Source organism: Lissotriton vulgaris, chromosome 2_1, assembly GCF_964263255.1.
Source record: "Lissotriton vulgaris chromosome 2_1, aLisVul1.2, whole genome shotgun sequence".
In the NCBI taxonomy this organism is placed as follows: domain Eukaryota; kingdom Metazoa; phylum Chordata; class Amphibia; order Caudata; family Salamandridae; genus Lissotriton; species Lissotriton vulgaris.
In genome coordinates this window covers 737,037,443-737,063,362 of record NC_141687.1, presented here as the reverse complement: position 1 = coordinate 737,063,362, position 25,920 = coordinate 737,037,443, and the positions used below count along the sequence as shown (strand labels likewise).

Here is a 25,920-nt window from a genome sequence, read left to right as displayed (position 1 = left end):
CGCAGGACCAGAACAGGCGGGAGAGCCTTCTCCGACATTGCAGCAAAAACCTGGAACGAGCTCCCCGTGAACATCAGATGCTCACCAACCCTGCACACATTCAGGAATTGGAATTGGAATTGGAAATGGATTTATAAAGCGCGTAGCTACCTGTGGGCGTCCCAGCGCTGGACTTGTAAGAATGTATCTGTGTCAGAGTGGCCTATGGGAATAGCCAAGTTTTCAATAGGAATGACCTCAAGACTTGGCTCTTTGACTGATCCGGAGCTCCCTCTCCCCCCAGCGCCTCGAGATGCTCGCGGGTGAGTAGTGCACTCTATAAACTCCTGATTGATTGATTGATTGACTTATTGATCGATTGATTGATTTATTGATATTCATGGGCACAACACTGGACCAAAGCAAAGCATAAATACCAAAAGTATTTATGGGAAGCACATATGTGATTAATGGTACACCTGAACACACCTGAAGACTGAAGTGTGACCTCTTTATGAGCATAAATGTTATTGCTAATAGTAATTAAATTATTGTTAACAAATGTAACTATTTCATTACACTGTTTCCATTTCAAAGAATATTGCTCTACACTGTCCCATAACGAGCATTGGCAAACTCAATAGGTCTGGCCTTTCATATAGCTGCAGTACCTCAGGTCACTGCTAGATGTCCCTCTTGAGTCAGAAACAATTGCTTAACAAGTCTATCACTAACCTTTAGTGTCGAAAACATCCATAAAGACCCACTTGAGGTAGGTCCAACTGCTTTAACTCTTCACAACGCTGCAAGTCAGTACAAGCGGTCGCTCTCAAGTCAGATTCAACTGTTTCAAATGTACTTTACTAAGCTGAGAGAATGTGGTGTTAACATACAAATCTGCAGTTTAGATGCCTGTATAAACAAATTAGCAGTTTATATCAATAGATCTCTTAGGATTTACAATGCGCGGAAAACCACTTATGTGGGTCTCAAGGTGCGGGAGTGTCTAGCTGCTATGTGGTGATCTGTTCATTCGAACAGCCGCGCCTGGAGTCCTGTCCTGAAGTTCTGGAGCAATGAGGTGGCCCAGAGGTGCAAGGGACGTTTGTTCCACACCTTGGCCGCCAGGCGTGAGAAGGTGCGTCCTCTGCTGCTTCTTCAGCAGATCAAGGGATTGTCTGCTAGGAAGAGAGAGGCAGATAGCAGGTGTGTGGTCAGTTGGTGCAAGGTTATGCGTTTGTTGATGTATGCTAGTCCATCGTTGTGCAGGGCTTTGTATGTGTGCATCAGCATCTTGAACTGGTATTCCCTCTGGCTTGAGAACCAGTGTAGTTTCTTGATATGGAGTGTGATGTGGGTTCCTCTGGGGAGGTCAAGGATGAATCTTGATGGTGAGTTTTGTATTGTCTGTAGTCCCTTCAGGAGGCATGCAGTGATTCCTACATAGAGTGTGTTTCTGTAGTCCAACCTGCTGGGGATGAGGGCCTGTGTGACATTCCTTGGTGTTGCTGAGCATGCATAGGGTGTGGAAGCAGCCAGATGAGACTGAGCTTACCTGTTTTTTCATAGATAGCTTGTTGTCCAACATAATGTGGAGGTTGGGGCATGGTCTGTTGGGGCAGGGTATGGGCGAGTTCAGCAGGCACCATGTATCATTCCATGGCGAGGTGTTGTTCTCAAAGTTGAAGATTCCATCTTGTCCATGTTGAGCTTGAGACGGTTGTCCTACATCTAGTCTGGGATATTCCTTATACATCTGTGGAAATTGGCTCTGGTAGTGGAGGGGTCTTTTGACAGCAAGAGGGTGAACTGGGTGTCATCGGCATCGGCATGGGAGATGATATTGACTCCGTGCGATCTGACCGTGTTGGCTGGGGGGTTCATGTTCGAGTTGAAGAGGGTGGGGTTGAGGGACGATCCGGGGGCATGCCACAGAAAGATCTTCTTTGGTTTTGTTGTAAACAGTGGGATTCTCTAAGTTCTTCTGGTGAGGTATGAGGCGATCCATTTGAAAGCATCTTCCTGGATTCTGATATGATGGAGTCTGTTGATCAAGATGTGATGGGAGACGGTGTCAAAGCCAGCTGATAGGTCCAGGAGGATGAGGGCTACTATTTTTCCATAGTCCAGGAGGGCTCTGATGTCATCTGTGACTACAATCAGGGCTGTTTCGGTGCTGTGATGGGCTCAGAATCCAGATAGAAAGGGGTCTTGGAGGTTGTTGCATTTTAGGTGTTCAGTGAATTGCTGGCTGATTGCCCCCTCGAGAACCTTTGCTGGAAAGGGGAGCAGAGAGATGGGCTGGTAGTTCTTCGCCTCTGCTGGGTTGGCAGATGATTTCTTCAGGAGAGGCTTCATTTCAGTGTGTTTTCAATCCTCCAGGAAGGAGGCCAATGTGAGGAAATATTTAGGACTTTATGAGCTCGTCGCCAATCTTCATGCTCCTGAGATTGAAGATGTGATGGGGACAAAGGTCCATGGGTGCTCCCAAGTGCAAGGACTTCATGATGGAGTTTATGGCTTGAGTTGTCAGAGGGTTCCAATAGGTGATCAAATGTTCAAGGTTTGTGGTATTGGGTGTGAGCAGTCTTATGCTGTCTGTGTTGGGGGGTTGGGGTTGGAAGATTTCATAGATGACTGAGATCTTGTCGGCTGGCTGTATAAAAGCATACAATACAATTGCCGTAACTCATAGTAAAAATATCCAAAGTTTGAAGTGGTCTGAGCAGTTAACCTAGTCTGTGTTCTATAGTGAGAGTGAATATAATTTGAGTGATTACCAAGCAGACTAATGGTTAATGCTGATCAATAAAAAGCTGCACTATGTATATATTTTTATTACATACTTTATGAGGTAAGCATAAAGTATGCTTACCTCATAAGCTTTCAATGTCTTAATATTATGTAACACTTGTACTTACATAGTTTAGATATGTACTAGGACTCACTGGTAAACTCAAGTGCTTTCAACCTTATTCTCAGCAAACTGTTTTTTGAGTGGCATTATAATGTGGCCAGTAATCACAGACTCTTAGAATAAATCCCACAAACCAAAGCTGTATACCATAGTAGTAACAAGTAAAATCCAATGTTAGAGGAGCAAAGATAACGATGTATGATGAAAAAAAATATGTATATGTATAAATATATATATATATATATATATATATATATATATATATATATATATATATATATATATATATATATATATATACACACACACACACACACACACACACACACACACACACACACATACATATCTCTAGATATTTTTGTGGAGGCTGGAAAGACTTTGAGTAACCTGCAGTGACTTAAGTCCTTACTGAATGTCCTTCTTGAGTCAGATGCAAAATCCTTAAAACACTTTCACAAAGCGGCAGTACTTAAAATGGTTACTAGGTATTATTCAAGTTGGATCCCATTGAAGGTTCCAAAGTCTTGCAGTGTCCTTCACCACGCAATTTCATTGTAAAGGCATGAATGGTAAGGGGGCATGCGTGGTTAAGATCGCCACTACCCAGACGCCCCCAGCCAAAGATAATTCTAACCCCCTACCTTGCAATGCCACCTTGAGCCTAAAACCAGTCCTGCCCTTAAAAAATACCACTCCCCCTGCCCTGAGGCCTAAAACCCTGCCACCTACCATAAATTACCCCAACCACCACCCCCTGCCCTGAGCCCTACAACCTACTCCTGCACTGTCCATAAAACTACCCCAATCCCCCTTACCCTGAGCCCTAAAACCACCCCACTCCTAAAAACTCCCACCGCAGCCATCAAAACTACCCCATTCCCCTGCTCCCACCCTGAGCCCTAAAAACCTGACCCCTTTCAAAAGTACCCCAAACCCCCAGCCCTGAGCCCTAAAAGCTACCCCCACAAACCAGCCCCCAGCCCCACTTACCTGTCTACATCTGGAGATTCTTGATCCGACGCTGCTTCTTCTTCTCCCCGCTGATCCTAAACAATAGACCGCTACATATGCGCGCTTGCATAGTTCCGGCATGCTTGGCTCTGCCCGATTTGTTCCAGCTGTCCCTCCCATAATATACATAGGTACTAGCTGCCAATGGTAAATACAACTCACTTCAAATGTGTAACAATTTTGGCCTTGTTTTTTGGTAATCTTATATATGTGCACAAGCAAAGTACAGTCACTCAAAGTGAAGGTATGCAATGGCCCAAGTTGTCCCAACCTGTGTCATATATTGTGGTGGGGGAAACGTAATTTGAGTGACATTTGAACATCCAAATTGATAAGGAGGATTTACTAAAAGCCTTCTCTATGCATATATTGTGATTGTGCTCTTTGGGAAGCATGAGGCTGGAATTACTGGGCCAGACCTAAAAATGTACAGCAGAAACCATGTTTTAAATAAAAACTGCAAATGTTTAGGACTAAGGTATATTTAATAGCTGTCTTTTTTAATTAGTCAATAGAACTATACAAGTCAACGAATACATATTTTAGATAAAACCATACAAAGTCAATGATTAAATATTTTAAGAACTTGGGGGCAGATTTATGTTAACTGGCGCATCCCGAGGGATGCGCCAGTTAACATGCGCTACAGTGCGCCACAGCTACGCCACCCATGGTGCGCCGCATTTATGATGCAGCGCACCATGGGGCAAAAACGGCACAGATGCGTGACGCATCTGTGCCGGAAATGTGGCGCATTGCTGGAGTTGCGTCGCAAGCGCGACGCAGCTCCAGCAATGCTCTGGGGGGGCCTATTCTTTCAATGCTGCCTCAAGCCTTACGCCTGCTTCAAGCAGGCGCAGGGTTTTGATGCAGCATTGCCCTGAAAGTGACTGAGTGAAATCTCATAGATTTCACTCAGCCACTTTCAGGAGGCGTTCCTGCGCAGGAACGCCCCCCCTGCGCAGGAACGCCTCCTCATGGCGCAGTGCTGTACAACGTGACGCATCTCCTAGATGCGTCACGTTGTAAATAGGGCGCAGGGATGCGCAACGTTTCTGTGCCGTTGCGTCACGCAATGGCGGCGTAAACGTGGCGCAAGCCCTTCATAAATCTGCCCCTATGTGACTTTAGGACTGTTTAGGTTGTATGGTTAATTTACAAGGGTATTTTGTGATAATGTAAGTGGAAGCTCATAAGCGCAGAGCAATAAAGGTGTATGATGTGGAGACTAAGGAGATTCCAACTAAGTCTGGAGTGTATGTGAGGGTTTTACCGCACCAAGTTAATATTGATACTGAGGAATGGTGTATTTATTGTGAGCATTAAATACCGCTATTCCACATTTTACTCTGGAATACTGAAATTTTAAGGAGGTTTGATCTGCCAAAATTCATCATAGTTAAATAGTAAACGTGCAGTGTCCACAGCTGGAATTTTAATTCTGATTCTGGCTTAAAATGGAGTTTGCACAAGGATAATAATGTACTTGCCCACTTGTGGTCAGGGACTCACTGTTGTGTTACTCAATTTAATTGCTCACTGTGCTGCACACTCTAGTTAATGTTTGGGTCTTCATTGCAAATTTTGGTTAAAGCCTTCTGAGTGAGGAAGTTTGTACAAATTCGAGGCAACTATTGTTTACTTCTTTGGTTTCAGTTTATTTGTACATTTCAGCTTTTTTGTCAGTTTGAGGCTTTTTCATCCTTTGTCAACTCTTGCCTCATTAAAGAAGCTTTTGTCAGTTTGTATGCCACCTTTCAGGTGCTAGGGATCCCCACCTGCATTGGTGTAACAACTGCAGCACATTTCAACATGCAAAATATGACTCAAAGCTACATATACTGGTAAAATTGATAAATTGCGTCACAGGAATTTAGTATATTTGTTGCTTAAGACTAATCTACTTTAGGTAAAATTGTCAAACAAAAATAGCACTCAGCTTTTGCATCGAATCCAATAAAATGGGACAAAAGAAAAAAGGGTTTACTGGAAATCTGTGCCACGTCCATTGTGTAATGATTTCCAAAACCATAATTTATGTCAAACCTGAAAGTCATTTTATCGTGATATTCTCAGATCCTGATCGGAATAGCTAACCTGAACGAATTAGCACTTGTTGAAGTTCTCCTACCATTAATAACACCTATTTAAGAATTCACATCATAATTTCAAATTTACACAGCAAACAGTTAAGCAGTGTTTTAATGAAAGGTAGTTAATTGTAGTATGCAGGATCACCAGATGTTCTTTGATCACACCAAATGTTTTCTGCACAACTACTCAAGAAACTTAAGGGGTTTGTGTACTTAAGGACAGGTCACAAACATTTGCACATTTACTTTTTACAGCCTGTGTGTCATTTGGCATAGCGACCCAATGACCATTCACAGAGGGTCAGAGAATGAAGTGCCTTATGACCATTAATTAGTCAGGTTGCAATTTGCCACCGCTACATCCGCTACATCCTTGTGTTTACATTCCCGAATGGGAAATAGATATGTTTTTTTCAAAAGCAGAGCAAGCATAAGGAGATGATGGACGGAGCGCCGAATCAAGCAAGCCTGACTGATGAGGGGTGTTACCCCGAAACCTGTCCAAGGATGCTTATTTCCATTTCCAGTGAAGACCTGTCTTGGCTCGACTGTTCCCATGAGGAATGGGGTCAAGATTGATTTACATATGGCTGGGTCTGTGCTGGGTCTGTACTGGGTTTGAGAAGTGAGCTAAAAACGATGATGGATTCAACCCAGATCTGTGACTGGGGGTGAGCGTCTGAAAAGTTTCAGGGCTCTATCATCGTCTCCTTGTTTTTGCTTTGTTCGCCTTAGTCAGCAGGGTATGCCCAGATGTGGGTCCCTTGCTCTGTTTCCATTGGATTCATGCTAGCCTGACTGATGAGTGGTGTTACCCCGAAACTGATCTCAGGCTACTTATTTCCAATCCTTGTGTTTGCTTTCTTAAAAGCAGCTCATGTAACTTAAAGAAATAGGTGTTGTTCCCATTTCAGAAGACTTTGGGGGAGCAGAGAGTTGCCTCCATGATTTTTTAAGTCACACTGTTTGGGATCCCAAACGGACTTTGTACAAGAAACAATACGATTTAGCTAGTCCATCAGAAAACAAACATAGTGCTTGTTAGGAAGACATTCTTAAAAAAATCACAATACAAATAATTCATATTATTAAAAATACTGGCTTTAGCAAATAAATACAGATTCCAGAAAGAATATTGATTTCATCCGTATCCTCTTTACAAAGGCCCTGATGCTTAATATTTTTGAGGGTAAACACCCAAACTATGGAATGGAAAGAAACCGTGGAAGCCATTTCTAGACTAAATAAAAACATCTAGGAGCATTATCGAAAAATGACTCCAGTGTTAGGAAATATTGTGCTGTTAAACATCATAAAGATAAGGAAGTGGTGGTTAATGTTCCTCGTGAATGCTATACCCACCTATTTCTCTGATGGTCATTACTAAAAAAAATGAGACAGGAAGGTCCACGTTCAAAGTGCAATTATTTTAGATGCTAACTCTGTATGTGCCCAGTAAAAACGGGCTTTGCTAGCTGTGGTGTTACCCCAATTTTAGCTCCTCGTGTCGGAATGAGGCAAATTTCTGATATCCAATAATTTCCACAAAATACAGAATCTCGTTTCGGGCACACAAAGCGTTATCTACAAGGCACTCAAAATTTTAGCCACCACGGAAATGTTAAAATAACGGGGTACATGGTTCACCCACTGGCTTGTATATTTAAGGCACACAAATAATTATTCGTCTCTCACTGGCTTCTATTTTAAAAGACACACAATTAATTATTCGTCTCTTTCTGGCTCATGTACAGAACGCTTCCCCCCCCCCCCCCCCCACTCAATCCCTGGAATGCACCGATATTATTTATATCGAGAGTTCTATTTAGATAGGATGTTAACTCTATTCTAAAACCTCTCTCTCATAGAGCAAGCAGCTCTCATGTCAGGTTGGAGAGATAACCAAGAAATATGTATGAATTGCTAAGGCGGGGAGTGCTGATGGTACAGGATTTTTTTATCGGATGTTAATGCAACAGCTCGATATATTAGTCATCCGTATTGCATAGAATTCTAGCATTAAATGGTTAGATATTTCTACATAAATAGAAGAACGCAGCATCTAAGGAGTGCCATTTGTCATCGATGAAAATTACATTTGGTACAGACGGCCTCCCAAACAAAAACCTCAAAACCCACTGGATAGAAACGGACGCAAGTAACAAATTGGCTTAAGGGGGAAACAACCTGGGATGTTTGCCTGGAGAGTTCTAGGAATGTGTGACCTAGCTCTCTTGCAAAGGCAGCAGCAAAATAAATCTTTCTGTGGCTCACATTCACAGACAATGCATCAATAAATACAGTTAATGATTTACACTCTTTGGTCCCTTAAAAACATATTAAGTTGGACATGGCGTTTTAAATATGAAAGTAACATTTGTACAACGTTAAAGGTCATCTTTACATGCGCAGATAGGTTATTGATTAGACATGAGAGCAATCCTCTAAACCCCCAAGCACTAATACAGATGTAATGAAAGAGGTAGGTCTCTAATGCATGCTCTGGGGCAAAGCAGCTTCCAGGCTGGGTCTACCCAGCAGTTCTTCAGCACAAAGGTTTTCAAAAGCAAAACAACTGAAATTCACCACTTATAGCTATCTCAAGAAACTGTATCTCTTGCCCTAAAATAACGAACTTGCTCCTCCACCAAGCAAAGTGTTATCATTGATGTAATTTCAGATGTTGCTGTGACATTATCAATGATGTCATGGAAAATGTCATAAGTGATGTAATATGTGAGGTAATTAGCAGTCCATGGCAAGGGTGCAAGTCATAGTTACTGCCAACTGTAACCATAACATAATCATAACTTAAACTTACTTAAAGTTTTTGCACTAAATAAAAAAAAAGTGCCAAGTCCAGTCCTAAAGCCTAAGTTGACTCTGGTCTTAAAGATGATCACTGTCCCCTAGTTGAAATGAGACTTACTGATTAATGCGCCAAACATTAATGTTCATAAAGTAAAGGTGACCAGTATAAACTGGTCTAACAATGCAGCGTTGTGACTGGTCTGAGCGCTGTGGCTCGGCGCTCAGAATGGGAGGCTGGGCATGTTCCCCACCAGGCTGTGTAATGCATCCTGGTGGGAAACATGCAAAAGGTGTCGGCCAAACAGTCATGCGCACTTGGCAGTGCAGCAACCTCTCCTCCTCACGGATGTCAGGGATGTCCCAGCCCCGCCCAACCTGCCCGGAAAAAAAATTGATAATAACTTCTGTTATTATAAATTATTATTTTTACACTACTCCGCCTTACTGGAGGAGCCACCACTGCGGATAAACAAAGACAATGTTATCTGAAAAGAAAACAGTGGTGGGAGTTAACCTTAGAAAAGTGCCAAAAATGCACAGGTACCTTCACTTAAAGGCTATAATAATTAGCGCTAAAGTGATGAGTCAGACAGGTCTCATACTTGGTGGTTGTCAAGGAAAGAGATGAAATGTCCCTGCTGTCAGAAAGAGGAGCAGTTGGAGTGTTGGTCCTGTGAAAACCATAATGTATAGCTCGGGCATTAAATATAAATAACGTGGTGTCTTCAAAACACTGTAAAGGCCATGTGACCTTGTGAAATGATTGCAGCAACCATCTTTAAAAGTAGAGGGCTTTAAAAAAAATCATATAATTTACAAATTAATGATGAAGGAACTCAATCATGTTACAAATCAGAATAAGATTATATAGTAGGTCTTGATTATCTCTAGGATTGGACACTATGGCCCCCTTTAGGATGGCGGGCGAATTGCCCCCGCCAGGCCGACGGTAGCCTCCGCCGGCCTGGCGGGGGCGATCCGCCCGACATTTGTGCCGGAATAACCCCCCGCCAGCCCCAGCCATATTAGTATGGCTGGGGGGTCCGCGGCGGCCGGAAAGACCATCGGCCGCTTTTCCGCCCCAGTCGCCTTACGACCGAGCGGAAAAGGATTCTCTATGGTGGCGGTGTCTATCAGACACCGCCAGCCATATTGCAATCGGCATTTTCCAATGCCTTTCCATGGCGGCATTGAAAGGCATGCAGAGTCTGGTTTGGGGGCCTGTTGCGGGCCCCCATGGACTCTAGGGGGGGTGCACATGGGGTGTGCTATGGTACCCCCCAGCATTTCAAACAACAACGTGGCAGGCACCGCCCGGTGCCTGTCACGTTGTGCTTTGAAATGCACAACAGGTATTTTTACCATTGCGCCGTGAGGTGCTTTCAGCACCGCCCGCCACAATGTTAAAAATACAGGATGCGCCCACCACTGTGGTGGGCACATCCTAAATTCCCCCACGGGATGCCCGACCTTATGGTGGGCGGTCCCTTTCCACGATGGGATGGCGGCCGGGCATAGTCTGCCCGCCATCCTAATGGGGGCCTATGTATGAATAGAATGACTAAAGGGATTATGAATAGAAAGTCATATGACCTAACTCAAAATGTATGTAAATTTGATAGTGCAGGTTTTGGTGAACAGTATAAAAGTCATGTGATGTGGTAAAAAGTAATGCAGCAGCCGTCTGTGCATGTTTGTACAATGAAGAACGGTCATAAAAAAGAGGATTAAAGTTGGAAGAAAAAAAACGGTTTCATGCAAGACTAAGGCAGAGGTTTTGTAGTGAGTCTTGATATACCTACAAGAAGCTTGTAACAGTCATATTCAAGAATGTAAAGCATAAGAAGACTTCATGTGAATATTGGGAATGCAAAAGCTAAATGGTTTGATCAGATAAAAAGCCATTCTATCAAGTTTGTGAGACACTGTGGAAAAGTAATTCAAGAAATTAAACAGTATTTAGGCATAATGCTATGGTCATGTGATTCAGTAACAAAACTGTCGTGGACATATTGGGAAATGAATGGATACAATGAAAGCCATTATGAATGTGTAAAATGATAGATATAATAAGGAAATTAGCGATAAATTGGTGGCTAATAATGATACTAAAATGTATGGTTAGAATGTGGTGGCAGCCATGAAATCGCAGAAGCATATTGCTCGGAGTTAGAACCGAATCACATGGAGGGGAGAAGACAACCTACGTAAATTGACGCCCCTATAAGACTTATTATGGAGACCATTTAATCAAGAAAGGATGATCCAAAAGGAAAATTAGGTGAATGGGGTGCGATAAAATAACTTGTATTGTTTTGCCTCTTAAGCATATCATAAAAGGCAAGCAAACACGATTAAATATAGATATCTGGCGAACATTCTTCAGATCATATGCTATATAGCCAGTAATGCATCTCAGCATCTTTGTTGAGGCCCTTTTTGGTATTATCTAATTTCAACATCAATTCACTTTCACACCTTCTCATTCATAGTTCACCGTTACCACTGCATAGGAGGGACTTTACATGTTCTAATCCAAAAAATTGAAAGGTCCTTTAATTGAGATGAGGCTGGTTACAGTGCTCTGTAAGTCGTGATCCCATCTCCAGATTATTTATATTTCTATAATGTTTTCCAATACATGTTTAATAGTCAAATTGTGCTGCCGACATATAGACAAGCAAAACAGGTGATGGACAGAATGTGGATCAATGTCACACATTCACCCCAGTCCAAAGATCTGGGCCCAAATCCATCGTTTTTTTGCACTCCACACCACCCTGGGTTAGACAATGGCGATATGCAAATCAGCTCTGACCCTGTGCCCCATGGGAACAGTCCAGTCCGAACTACAAAAGCCATGTCCTTCCCAGAACGGAATCAAGCATCCGAGGACCGGACCGGTTTCGAGGTAACACCTCTCATCAGCCCGGCTAGCTTGACTCCAGTGGTGTGGAGTGCCTGGGACCCACGTCTGAGCATCCCCAGCGCACTTATGGCGGTATTGCAAACAAAACAGGTGATGGACAGAATGTGGATCAATGTCACACATTCACCCCAGTCCAAAGATCTGGGCCCAAATCCATCGTTTTTTTGCACTCCACACCACCCTGGGTTAGACAATGGCGATATGCAAATCAGCTCTGACCCTGTGCCCCATGGGAACAGTCCAGTCCGAACTACAAAAGCCATGTCCTTCCCAGAACGGAATCAAGCATCCGAGGACCAGACCGGTTTCGAGGTAACACCTCTCATCAGCCCGGCTAGCTTGACTCCAGTGGTGTGGAGTGCCTGGGACCCACGTCTGAGCATCCCCAGCGCACTTATGGCGGTATTGCAAACAAAACAGGTGATGGACAGAAGGTGGATCAATGTCACACATTCACCCCAGTCCAAAGAACTGGGCCCAAATCCATCGACACCACTGGAGTCAAGCTAGCCGGGCTGATGAGAGGTGTTACCTCGAAACCGGTCCGGTCCTCGGATGCTTGATTCCGTTCTGGGAAGGACATGGCTTTTGTAGTTCGGACTGGACTGTTCCCATGGGGCACAGGATCAGAGCTGATTTGCATATCGCCATTGTCTAACCCAGGGTGGTGTGGAGTGCAAAAAAACGATGGATTTGGGCCCAGATCTTTGGACTGGGGTGAATGTGTGACATTGATCCACATTCTGTCCATCACCTGTTTTGTTTGCAAATTCCGCCCTAAGTGCGCTGGGGATGCTCAGACGTGGGTCCCAGGCACTCCACACCACTGGAGTCAAGCTAGCCGGGCTGATGAGAGGTGTTACCTCGAAACCGGTCCGGTCCTCGGATGATTGATTCCGTTCTGGGAAGGACATGGCTTTTGTAGTTCGGACTGGACTGTTCCCATGGGGCACAGGGTCAGAGCTGATTTGCATATCGCCATTGTCTAACCCAGGATGGTGTGGAGTGCAAAAAAACGATGGATTTGGGCCCAGATCTTTGGACTGGGGTGAATGTGTGACATTGATCCACATTCTGTCCATCACCTGTTTTGTTTGCAAATTCCGCCCTAAGTGCGCTGGGGATGCTCAGACGTGGGTCCCAGGCACTCCACACCACTGGAGTCAAGCTAGCCGGGCTGATGAGAGGTGTTACCTCGAAACCGGTCCGGTCCTCGGATGCTTGATTCCGTTCTGGGAAGGACATGGCTTTTGTAGTTCGGACTGGACTGTTCCCATGGGGCACAGGGTCAGAGCTGATTTGCATATCGCCATTGTCTAACCCAGGGTGGTGTGGAGTGCAAAAAAATGATGGATTTGGGCCCAGATGTTTGGACTGGGGTGAATGTGTGACATTGATCCACATTCTGTCCATCACCTGTTTTGTTTGCAAATTCCGCCCTAAGTGCGCTGGGGATGCTCAGACGTGGGTCCCAGGCACTCCACACCACTGGAGTCAAGCTAGCCGGGTTGATGAGAGGTGTTACCTCGAAACCGGTCCGGTCCTCGGATGCTTGATTCCATTCTGGGAAGGACATGGCTTTTGTAGTTCGGACTGGACTGTTCCCATGAGGCACAGGGTCAGAGCTGATTTGCATATCGCCATTGTCTAACCCAGGGTGGTGTGGAGTGCAAAAAAACGATGGATTTGGGCCCAGATCTTTGGACTGGGGTGAATGTGTGACATTGATCCACATTCTGTCCATCACCTGTTTTGTTTGCAAATTCCGCCCTAAGTGCGCTGGGGATGCTCAGACGTGGGTCCCAGGCACTCCACACCACTGGAGTCAAGCTAGCCGGGCTGATGAGAGGTGTTACCTCGAAAACGGTCCGGTCCTCGGATGCTTGATTCCGTTCTGGGAAGGACATGGCTTTTGTAGTTCGGACTGGACTGTTCCCATGGGGCACAGGGTCAGAGCTGATTTGCATATCGCCATTGTCTAACCCAGGGTGGTGTGGAGTGCAAAAAAACGATGGATTTGGGCCCAGATCTTTGGACTGGGGAGAATGTGTGACATTGATCCACATTCTGTCCATCACCTCTTTTGTTTGCAAATTCCGCCCTAAGTGCGCTGGGGATGCTCAGACGTGGGTCCCAGGCACTCCACACCACTGGAGTCAAGCTAGCCGGGCTGATGAGAGGTGTTACCTCGAAACCGGTCCGGTCCTCGGATGCTTGATTCCGTTCTGGGAAGGACATGGCTTTTGTAGTTCGGACTGGACTGTTCCCATGGGGCACAGGGTCAGAGCTGATTTGCATATCGCCATTGTCTAACCCAGGGTGGTGTGGAGTGCAAAAAAACGATGGATTTGGGCCCAGATCTTTGGACTGGGGTGAATGTGTGACATTGATCCACATTCTGTCCATCACCTGTTTTGTTTGCAAATTCCGCCCTAAGTGCGCTGGGGATGCTCAGACGTGGGTCCCAGGCACTCCACACCACTGGAGTCAAGCTAGCCGGGCTGATGAGAGGTGTTACCTCGAAACCGGTCCGGTCCTCGGATGCTTGATTCCGTTCTGGGAAGGACATGGCTTTTGTAGTTTGGACTGGACTGTTCCCATGGGGCACAGGGTCAGAGCTGATTTGCATATCGCCATTGTCTAACCCAGGGTGGTGTGGAGTGCAAAAAAACGATGGATTTGGGCCCAGATCTTTGGACTGGGGTGAATGTGTGACATTGATCCACATTCTGTCCATCACCTGTTTTGTTTGCAAATTCCGCCCTAAGTGCGCTGGGGATGCTCAGACGTGGGTCCCAGGCACTCCACACCACTGGAGTCAAGCTAGCCGGGCTGATGAGAGGTGTTACCTCGAAACCGGTCCGGTCCTCGGATGCTTGATTCCGTTCTGGGAAGGACATGGCTTTTGTAGTTCGGACTGGACTGTTCCCATGGGGCACAGGGTCAGAGCTGATTTGCATATCGCCATTGTCTAACCCAGGGTGGTGTGGAGTGCAAAAAAACGATGGATTTGGGCCCAGATCTTTGGACTGGGGTGAATGTGTGACATTGATCCACATTCTGTCCATCACCTGTTTTGTTTGCAAATTCTGTCCTAAGTGTGCTGGGGATGCTCAGACGTGGGTCCCAGGCACTCCACACCACTGGAGTCAAGCTAGCCGGGCTGATGAGAGGTGTTACCTCGAAACCGGTCCGGTCCTCGGATGCTTGATTCCGTTCTGGGAAGGACATGGCTTTTGTAGTTCGGACTGGACTGTTCCCATGGGGCACAGGGTTAGAGCTGATTTGCATATCGCCATTGTCTAACCCAGGGTGGTGTGGAGTGCAAAAAAATGATGGATTTGGGCCCAGATCTTTGGACTGGGGTGAATGTGTGACATTGATCCACATTCTGTCCATCACCTGTTTTGTTTGCAAATTCCGCCCTAAGTGCGCTGGGGATGCTCAGACATGAGTCCCAGGCACTCCACACCACTGGAGTCAAGCTAGCCGGGCTGATGAGAGGTGTTACCTTGAAACCGGTCCGGTCCTCGGATGCTTGATTCCGTTCTGGGAAGGACATGGCTTTTGTAGTTCGGACTGGACTGTTCCCATAGGGCACAGGGTCAGAGCTGATTTGCATATCGCCATTGTCTAACCCAGGGTGGTGTGGAGTGCAAAAAAACGATGGATTTGGGCCCAGATCTTTGGACTGGGGTGAATGTGTGACATTGATCCACATTCTGTCCATCACCTGTTTTGTTTGCAAATTCCGCCCTAAGTGCGCTGGGGATGCTCAGACGTGGGTCCCAGGCACTCCACACCACTGGAGTCAAGCTAGCCGGGCTGATGAGAGGTGTTACCTCGAAACCGGTCCGGTCCTTGGATGCTTGATTCCATTCTGGGAAGGACATGGCTTTTGTAGTTTGGACTGGACTGTTCCCATGGGGCACAGGGTCAGAGCTGATTTGCATATCGCCATTGTCTAACCCAGGGTGGTGTGGAGTGCAAAAAAACGATGGATTTGGGCCCAGATCTTTGGACTGGGGTGAATGTGTGACATTGATCCACATTCTGTCCATCACCTGTTTTGCTTGACATATAGACAAGAGCAAGGATAAATGATAATATATATATCACATATGTGCTGTTGCAATTAATGCAATCATTTATCAGGAATTTTGTCCCTGGAGATAATTCGAAGTATTTTATTTTATTAATACCCAGTAAGTCATGCCAGTGGCATATTAGAACTTTTCGGTTATATAATGATATAGGGCCATAGGTATCATTGTTAGGTTTCGCGATCCTTAAATAGCGAATTTTTGGGAATCGTTATTTGAGAATCACAAAACGCTATGTATGTAGGATTTGCAATACATTTTGCGAATCCTACATATTCCTTAATTGGGAATGACAAATTGCAATTTGCAATTCAGGAATACCTCCCCATTTATTCCTATGGGCCTAAAGGACCATAGGAATGAATGGGAAGACATTCTCAATTTGCGATTCTCAGTTAGAGAATCGCAAATTTAGAATGCAATTTCAAGTGTGCCAGGTTGTCAAAAGGCAACCCTGTTGCACCCCTGAAATGAGCATGGGTGCATATGTGACGCACATACATTCCCTAAGGGCATGTATGTGCACCACATGCCTCTTTGAAAAATGCAAAAATGTGCATTTTTGAAAGAAATCGCAAATTACCACCAACCTGTAGTTGGTGGTAATTTGCGATTCCTTATGCCATATTCGCACAACTTGGGTGCCTTATACATTCCGTTTAAGGAATCGCAAATTGCAATTCCTTAAATGCATTCGCAAAATATTTTGCGAGGCACTTTTTCTTTTATACATACCATTAAACCTAATTGCGATCGCAAATGCCGAAATTCTGCGAATTTCTACGTTTGCGATCGCAATTTTGAATGATACATATGGTCCATTATGTCTATTGTGTTAATTGGTTAGAAATTGGATATTGTTCTGTACCTTTGTCTAAGGAAGGTTTGGTTTGGAACAACGAGACGTTTTTTCTATTTCGTTTGCAATTGTATGTAAATTAGTTTTGCTATATCCTACTTCTTGTAGTGTATCAATTAGGTCATTTGGAGCTGGCCGGTCTGTTTCCTCATCACTGCAATTGAGCTTGACTCATTGGAATTCTCCATTTGGGACACTGCAAATGGTGCTGCATGGATGACAGATGTCTGCTTTTAAAGTTGAGTTTCCTGCTGAATATTTACTAAACATTTTAGTATGTAGTCATTGATATAGACTGTAATGTCCAAGAAATTGATTTGTTTAGTGGAGAAGGTAGAAATTATCTTAATATTCCATTGTTGTTGTTAATTTCCTTCAAAAATGTTTTCAAAATTGTTTGCGTGATATATCATCTATATATCTTCCCAAAAAATGATGTGGAAGATACAGTCATTGAAATGATCATCCCAAAGCCATTATCTCTCCAGTTCTCCCATAAATATACAGGCATACCAGGAAGCAAACTGTATGCCCATCTCTTACCCTTGTGTCAGTCTATAGGGCTCTCCAGTGGAACCAAATATATTGTTTTATAGACTGAAAGACTGCATCTCAATCATGCTGTTGTATTCCAGAAATCCAGCTGGTTTGTTGTTCAAAGCCATTTGTATTGCATTAATTCCATCTCTGTGTTTTATTGAAGTGTAAATACTCCATACGCCAATGGTGACAAGTATGTAATCAAGTTCCCATGTGACATCTTGTAGTTTTCCCAGGATGTCTTTGGTATCTGATATGTATAAGGGAAGATCCTTCATAAACAGCTGCAGCTGAAGGTCATTTAAAACACCAATATCAGAACAGGCTGACTTGATGCCTGCTAGAATATGGCATCCAAACTGTGGAAAGACTTTCTTGTGGATTTTTGGTAATTGGTAATAAGTATAGGGTGCCATATGAGGGTGATCAATATAAAGATGGCATTTCTAATCCCATGTTAATAGGGCATAATTATGCCATTCATCTAACTTGGAATTCAGATTTAATTGGATCTGCTTGACTGGATTGTTAGGATTTTTCGCATAGGAGTAGTACATGTCTGAAAGTTGCGGTAGTGCTTCTTGTTCAAAGACTTCTGTATGTAGGAGGGCTATGTTCCCTACTTTATATGCTTCTTTGATAATACGATCTTCTTTCTCTTGCAGATGTCTGAGAACAGTTCTTTCTTTTAGACTAAGATTCCTGGGTAGAAATATATATTTGTTTGCTGTACTTGACAGACTATGTTCAAGTCATGAATAACGATAGTGTGAAATAAATCTGTGGTGTTGCCAGGTGCCAGCTGAGGAGTATAGGTTGATTTCTTTTAAATGGTATTGGTCATAGTTAGGGTTGTGTCAATCCCCACCGCGTGTGCTAATTCTGCAGGTGTCAAAGCAGGATGTTCTAAATTTGAGGTTATGAGATGTATATCTTCTGATCTTTTATAGTAGTGGTACCAAAATACAAAAAATGTTCCTTCATTGTTTGTGGCAGTTTCTCAATAAAAAAGGAAGAAAGTTCAAGTTTATGTGGGAATTTGAAAAGGTAGTCTTGGTTTTGACAGGATCCAAAAGGCTGCTGGGCAAAAAGATAATCCCAGGTCCAGTACTTTGGTGATTAGTCAGTGTAGTGTCAGATAAATGTATTGTTAGTTGTTGGAGGTGTTTTCTAGTTCCTTTCTCTTCCTGGTCCTTGTCGTTACTCCGGAGGGTGTTGATTGATTGGTTTCCTTTTGCTTGTGCGCTATTTTGTATCCTCGGTATTTGTATTTCTCATACCAAATCGTAAGCGTTTAACCTCCTCAAAACATAGAGAGGAGGCTATGATATCATTTGCTGGTGAGCCCACGCCCGAACTGGGTTCTGTTGAGAACAGAGTTTGGTCTGGCTCTTTTGAGGCCCCAGTTGTAAGGTTGCTGTATCATTTGGCAAATGTGTATACTCTCCCCTGTTCTGGTGATAATCTTATTGATCTCAAAGAAATGTTCTGTTCTTCCATTTTATAATGTTCTCCTTATATTCATCTATGATTTGATTAAGAATTTCTTTATTATTTATTGTGATTTCCCCTCACTTTGCTTCCTCAATTCTTTTTGCTAATGAGTCTGCTTCTGTTTTGTAATTTTCATATCCCTCTTCAGCAATGCCAATGAGTTGTCTAATCATATTGTTCAATGCTTCCTTGAGATTGACCTCCCATTTTTTTATTTTGTCCGGATTAGTAGTTTTACTGGTGTGAAGATTAGGTTTCCAAACCACGAGGCATGCAATTGATTTCTATGATTTTTTTAAGGGATGCTGCTTCTTACCATTTGGCTATTTATTTTTTTAGAGACATCTCCAAGGCCTGGAAGGTATTTCATGCTGAGGTGAGATTCGATTTGCTTGAGCTAGTTTGTTTATTAGTCAAGCAAAGAAGCTCATCAATTCTATTATTGCGGTTAGCTTTCTGGTCTTTGCAGTTTTCCATAGAGTTAGTAATCATCAACTTCCTAAACTTTCACTAGCATTTGCCTCATACCGTGAGCAAGCAGCATGTGCCAAAAGTGTATAATTCCCATTATGACCTAATAATCCCCCTTCATCCACTCCATCTCATCATTTGTCATCAGTAGTAGTCCGTTCTTTATTGTAGACCTCACTGTGCCACCAGTGTCTACAGTTAAGAGATTCTCTAGTGATGATCTGGAAAAGAAAGTAGGGGCCATGCACCCACATCACCATATGAGGAGAACATGCTGATATTTTGAGTTGACCATATGTCAGAACCCTTACCCCTCATTTGAACACGATCACTATGGAACATTCCTTGAAAAAAGATGCACGACAAGGAAGAGGTTCTTGGTCAGCATGTATGCGACTCCGGCACTCCAAGATGGCCGCCAGAGTCGCGTGGAGTTAGCGTTCTAGTCTTCCAGCCTCATCATCACGGCAGCTGAGGTGAAGAAAGTCTTCTAGTTCCGTTTCCATAGTTTTTCCCTTTAGAGCTTCCCTGCCCATTTCCCAGCCAAGAGAAGATCATTTTGGAGAAACTTGCAGTACGAAATTACCAGTTTCCGTGAAGTATTGTCGAGTGCGTTTGCCTGGCACTGACGACTGAGGAGGAGTTGGCGCTCCGTTTCTCTGTGAAGAGAGAGAACGGAACTACGGAGATAAGTGTCACCTAGCGCATGTTAAAAAGACTGTGAATTACGTAATTCTGAAGAACTTGTTATCGGATTTTCTCTTGAGAATGTACCGAACTATAAAGATTAGTTTTGAGCAGAGAACGATTTAGTCAAGAGAGTTACTAGTATCTACATAGAACAGTCAAGTCAAGAGAGTTCGTGAGGCGAAAGCCTAAAGTTTCAGTCATTGAATTATTCGAAGGAAAAGTACGAAAAAAGAGACATTAAAAGCCATACTTATTGAACACTCGGAGAGAAGGTGCATTTCAGCTACAGAAAATCTCATGCACGCTGATGGTACAGAAGAGAGGCTAGTTCTGGAGATTTACTTGGTAGGTTAGAGCCCATAGGGAATTTAGATAGATTAGTGAGGTAGAATTAGGAGCTAATGATATGTTTCTCTCTTCCCTGTTTGCATTAGTCATGACAAGATCTGCAGACCGGATCTGAAGACAAGAATCTGCCAGACAGTCTCTTCTCTTCTCTCTCTTTTATTATTTTATCCAATCCCCCTTCCCTCGGGATGATGGCTTAGAGACTCATGTTATCTGTGGGCTCTGGGTTATTGTTCAGAGTGGATTTGGGAATCGGCATCTCTGTTCCTGTGCAGTCCAATACCACAGAATTTTCTGCAGTCCTGACACCATACATTTTGCAGAATGGTTAAAGAGAGAAAAGAACCCATGAAATTCAAAGGATGGGGCACCATTCTAGATTTAATAGTTCCTGGCAAAATACCTGAAGTTTTTTGTAAAATAGTTACCTTGGGTACGAAACAAACAATGGATGCCCCTGCATGTGTAACTATAAAGGCTCATGGAATTGGACAATGAAATGAGCAAGTTTCTTTTAGATCTAATGTCTGTGGATAAAAAGTACAAAAATATTCTCTTTTATGAGCCTGTCAAGGTATGCTGGCCTGGATCGCGTTTCAGGGCACATCTTTGCAAGAATCTGGCATGATGGGCTGAAAATGTTATGCATTTTTCAATAGGTGACAATAATTGGCCAAATCCCACCTTCTTCAAAGGACATTATAGCTTTTTAAGTTTATATATTTTTAAGAAGTGCAGTATGGATGACCAGACGTACTATAATTGCATGAAGGCAAAAAGGTTTAAACATGCTTTTGCTTAAGTAGCTTAGAGATTAGGTTGAGGGAAAAGTGTCTTGTATCAGTAGAACAGGCTGGGTTTCAGAAAGGCCCATCAACAATGGACTACCTTTTTCTACTGTGGTAATTTGCATGGTGATACACTGCATAGAGAGCTACTTTTGCCTAAATTGTGGAATCGGGATATCTCACCAGATGATTAGGGTGGAGGTCTTGGTAAAAGGTAGATTGACCAGAAAATGCCAATTGAGAGTGATTTTAATCAAGGGTGCTTGCTTGTTAATTGCTATTTTGGTTTTTACAGACCATTCACCAAACGTAATCGCCCACGATCACTCATTCTCTCCCTAATTGAGTGACATAGATTGGGAGTCTTAGTTGAGGAAGGCTTGATGATGGGTACTCTGAAACCAAATGTTTTGCAATGTAAACTTAATAAACTAAACATATATTTAAAGGAAATTAAGCTGGAGCTTAACAATAAACAAACCTATATATGAAATGTGGCAAAATGAGATTGTCCTTTACTTGGAAGCTTAATGGTAAAAGGTTGTACATTATGGATAATTATGAATAATTCTTCCTAACATTTTACAGTACTTTATTTTAGGATAAGTACTGGTATAAAATGAAAGTGAAAGCCATAATTATTACTTCTGTTTAGATTCACTTACCATTCATAAGTTAAATGGAGGGCTTTTTTGAACTCCTTTATATTTAAAGCTTTGATTGGGATGAGTAGCTCCCATCTGCCCACCCAGGCATCCTACATTAGTGAAATTGTTGTTCTTGACAGAAGCTTTAGTTCTCAAAATCAGGGAATAAGCTTTTTAAATAGGTATTTGCCTTCCCAAATTTGGCAATGGATTAGACAATGAGCTTGGGCGTATGCATGGCCTTTTTTTTTTAACCAGAAAACAGAATGTCCATTTTATTTTGTATGTGAAGAAACCTGGACATTATAAGCTAATGAGCTACAAATCAGTGTTTTGAGAAACAATTGTGCCCAAAAGTCTAAAAACTGGTTATAATTCTTTATCATCAAAACCTTTTTAAAAGATGAGGGATGTGGTATTTAGAATGAATGTTGGCATCCATGTATATTGGAGATTTGAAGGTTTTATAACCAGGATTTGAGTGAATGGTGGGAAATACTATTAGGAGATGACCGGTTCAACGCATCTGTTGTTTGATTGTTTACTGTCTTTAAGAAAAATAATAATAAAATAATGACTTCTTTACTGGTGCCCCACGTTTTAAAATGTGAATGTTTTATATCCCTAAATGTTATAAAACGATAGAATTTGTTGGTAAAACACTTCCACATAGCTATTGCTTTGCTTAAATGTTTCTGTAATTTTTAGTTAAGTTGGCTGCTGTTTTATTTGTGAATGTCTTTTAAAAATGTTTTGCTTAGTAAAATAGATTTGCAAATTTGAATGCAAAATATGCAAAGAAGAGTAATAAAACAATTGAAAAAAATGAAAAAGTGCTATCAAGGTATCGCAGCCAGTTAAAGATTCTCCATCTGTAATTTAAATTTACTAATCTGTGGAGAAGCAATCTAACCTCCACTGAGAGGTGAAACCCAAGACTCTGTACACTAGTCTTGAAATACACTGCAAGGTCTCCCTTGGATGCCGCAATCTGGTTCAACAATACACAAAATGGGCTACAAAGGAAGGTCATCATCTACTATCTTTAGTGCCTACAGCACCTCGCGATTAATATGTACTGGCCACGTTTACTAGCATATCTATCCATTGAATAAGATGTTTCAGGCGATAATCAAAAATGATCCTCAAGCCCTTCAAATGGGCATAAACATAGATTCTACATCTACTATTTGATGGAAACTATATCAATGTTTCAGTGAATTTTGATTCTTACTATATGCTATCCCTTGAGTCATCTTCTCTGGCAATAAATGTGTCCACTTCATTTAGTCACACATAATAGTGTGCATTTCATTACAATAAGCTATCTCTGAGATTTACTGAGTGATATATATTTGTTTTAGGAGTAAGATCCTTTCTTTGCAATGCTTAGGTCTGTGATACAGAACAGCATGCTTCTCTACTCTATGCCTTTAGGATTGGACTAGTCCCATAATTCCAGCATATCATCCATCACTTTTTTGTATATTTTAGTGTGTCAGATATGGTCAGATGTGGGTTCTGTGCATACTGCATCATGGAACCTTGCAGTACCTGGCTGAGGAGCCCACAATGAGGGTTGCTTGTCTTCTGGATCAGGGAAGACCTGACTTGGCTTATGTGATGTGGTGTGCAAATTAATGATGGATTATGATGTGACCCAAGTAATTAACAGTGGCTGAAATTATTTCAAGAATTCCATCCATCATTTTTATGTGTACTCTACCCTATGCCGTTCTGCATTCTCTATAGCAGAGTGGGTTTCAATTCTAGAGATAAAATTTGCCTCAGGTTATAAATTTCAAAGGTAAAGCTGTGCTCATATTAATTAAATTAACTAAAATACAATGTAAAACAGGGTAAATTAAATAAATACCTTTTAAAAAAATATACTCTGTAAAGTAGGATGCAGACTTCCCGTAACGGAAACACATAACGTATAGAGAACAGTTTAGTCCTACCTCATTGTTCGATACTGTGTTTCAGCACCACCACTGATGTCACTTTATCTTGTTGCACTGTGTAGAGCTTTAAGGATGTCTGCAAGAAGAAAATATCAGTCGTTCAGATATACAAATCATGTGAATGTAGAACTCAGTAGAAAAACACAAGCAAGCAACTACTGTTGGAAGTTTATTAGTGATAAAAACACCGATAACAATATCGATTGGATCTGACTGCAGCAACACCTTCATCCCTGTGAAAGGGATACGATATACACACAGGCAAGGATGGCCGCATCAGACCCCGCCCGCCAACGACTCTTTCCAAATGAGAAGAAAACATAACCTGGAAGCAAGTAGAGAAAGTATTGCCCCTACTATTGCTGCAATCAAGGCTGCTTGGATGACAGAACCAAGGGTAAAGGACACAATTTGGATGATAAAATATGTTGGAGGGCCCATTTTCACACATCAGAAGTAATGGGACCTGCACCCAGTTGAACACAAGATATCTACAGTCCATCAGTACTCTACCTATGGCACACGCTAAATTAATTACATTAATTAATACTTGGCCATTGGCAGAGATAATCATAAAACATCAACTGTAGTTCGACCTGTAAGCAACTGACAATTCCAGATCTGGCTGGATAAAAAAATGTGGCAAAACTTCAAATCAAACAGGTTACATTAAATATGTGCCACTGAAAGAAGGAGAGTGATTTAATGACCCACCAAATGAAATCCTAGTGATTGTGTGACTTAAGGTCTCAACCCCTCACCCACACATAACGGCAAGAACCCTAGGGTTCTGTTTCGATCCTAGAGCTAACCTTCGTACATCTGATCACAGCGCTAACAAAATATTAACAAATAATAATCCCTGAAAAGATCCTTCTGCTCTTTTAGGTGAACCTCTGAAAGGAACTAAGAAAAGTCATGATACTATAGTGGATGGATTACTTTAATAAAAAATAAACAATGGCACTTCAAAAGGAAAATAAACAATAGAAAATATAAAAGTACAAATTCAAACTAATAAACTTTGTCTAAGGTCAAATCATAAGACTACATCAATAGTATTTGAAAGCAAATCCCAAATTTCATGCACTGCCTACAAGTCTTTGAAGACCCATCCAGAATACTTGCAAAACCTGGTATCCAACTATACTTGGACCATAAATTTAAGATTTGGCTAAATGAAGCACAAGCTCAGAATTTTTACCCCACCCCATTAGAATGCCTCAAAACAACACCATAATAGACCAAGAGATATGCCAAAACTGATATGCGGATTCAACATAGAATTTTCAAAATTCTATGTTGAATCAGCATATCAGTTTTGGCATATCTCTTGGTCTATTATGTTTAAATGCTCAGCCTAACTGATTATGAGCAAACTCTTCGTTGTTTATTGAGTTCAAAACAACACCAGCAAGCACAACCAAGTCAGATGGGTATGCCCAGACATGGGCCCCTTGCTCGCTATGCCACTGGATTTAAGGTAGTCTGGCTCATGAGGGGTGAGACCCTGAAACTGGCCATAGGATGCTTGTTTCTCATCCAGGGATGACCTGGCTTGGCTGTTTGGGCTGGACTGTTCCCATGAGGAGCAGGGTCAATACTAATTTGCATATGGCTGGGTCCAAACTGGCGTGGTGTAGTATGTAAAAGAACAATGGATTTAACCCAGATCTCTTGACTGTGGGTGAATGTTTAATTTATTCTGCCCATCTTTTGTTGCAACTGCACTTTTAGAAAGTTGCCATTTACTGCCCTCAGCATCTGTCTGGGTCACATGACTGGGTGTAACTGATAGGTGAACTGTGTGTATTCCTCTAAGACAGCCACACATAAAAGAGACCTCAGGTGTGCCTGGGAGGGGTACCACTGGCAGAATGGAAGGGCAGAGCTGGGCACAGCCCTACTTACACTTGAATATGTTGTGTCCTGCTTCCACTTAAAGAGCTGCATACCCCCTGTAATTAGTATTGAGCCAGGGCAGGGGAGGGACTAAACCTGTACACTTCAAAGGGAAATCTCTAGAAGCCTTTCCCCTTCAAAGGAGGCATCTCAGATGCCAATGCGTCAGTACACATCAGGACCTGTTGAGACTCTGGCAGGAATAGGGATTACTGTGCTTCTGAAATTACTGCCATGCTGCTGGAATACTGACCTGCTAGACGACAAGTCCTTAGCTGGGTTGCTGCCTTGCTCGGCTGCTGTCGGAGTCTGAGGGATTAAACCTGCACTTGAAACTAGGTCTCCCCGAGTGACAACACGAGAGCTAGTCT

At 42.7% G+C, this 25,920-nt stretch overlaps 1 protein-coding gene across 1 annotated transcript in view; it reads right to left on the bottom strand.

Annotated features, from left to right (window-relative positions):
• The window catches only part of INSC (INSC spindle orientation adaptor protein), a 1,175,511-nt gene extending 1,151,785 nt beyond the window's left edge, over positions 1–23,726 (bottom strand). The window contains exon 1 of the mRNA XM_086958676.1: positions 23,645–23,726. Coding sequence (XP_086814802.1) covers positions 23,645–23,649 — 5 coding nt within the window. The 5' untranslated portion in view covers positions 23,650–23,726. The remainder of the gene's footprint in view (positions 1–23,644) is intronic.
• Positions 23,727–25,920: the final 2,194 nt, after the last annotated feature.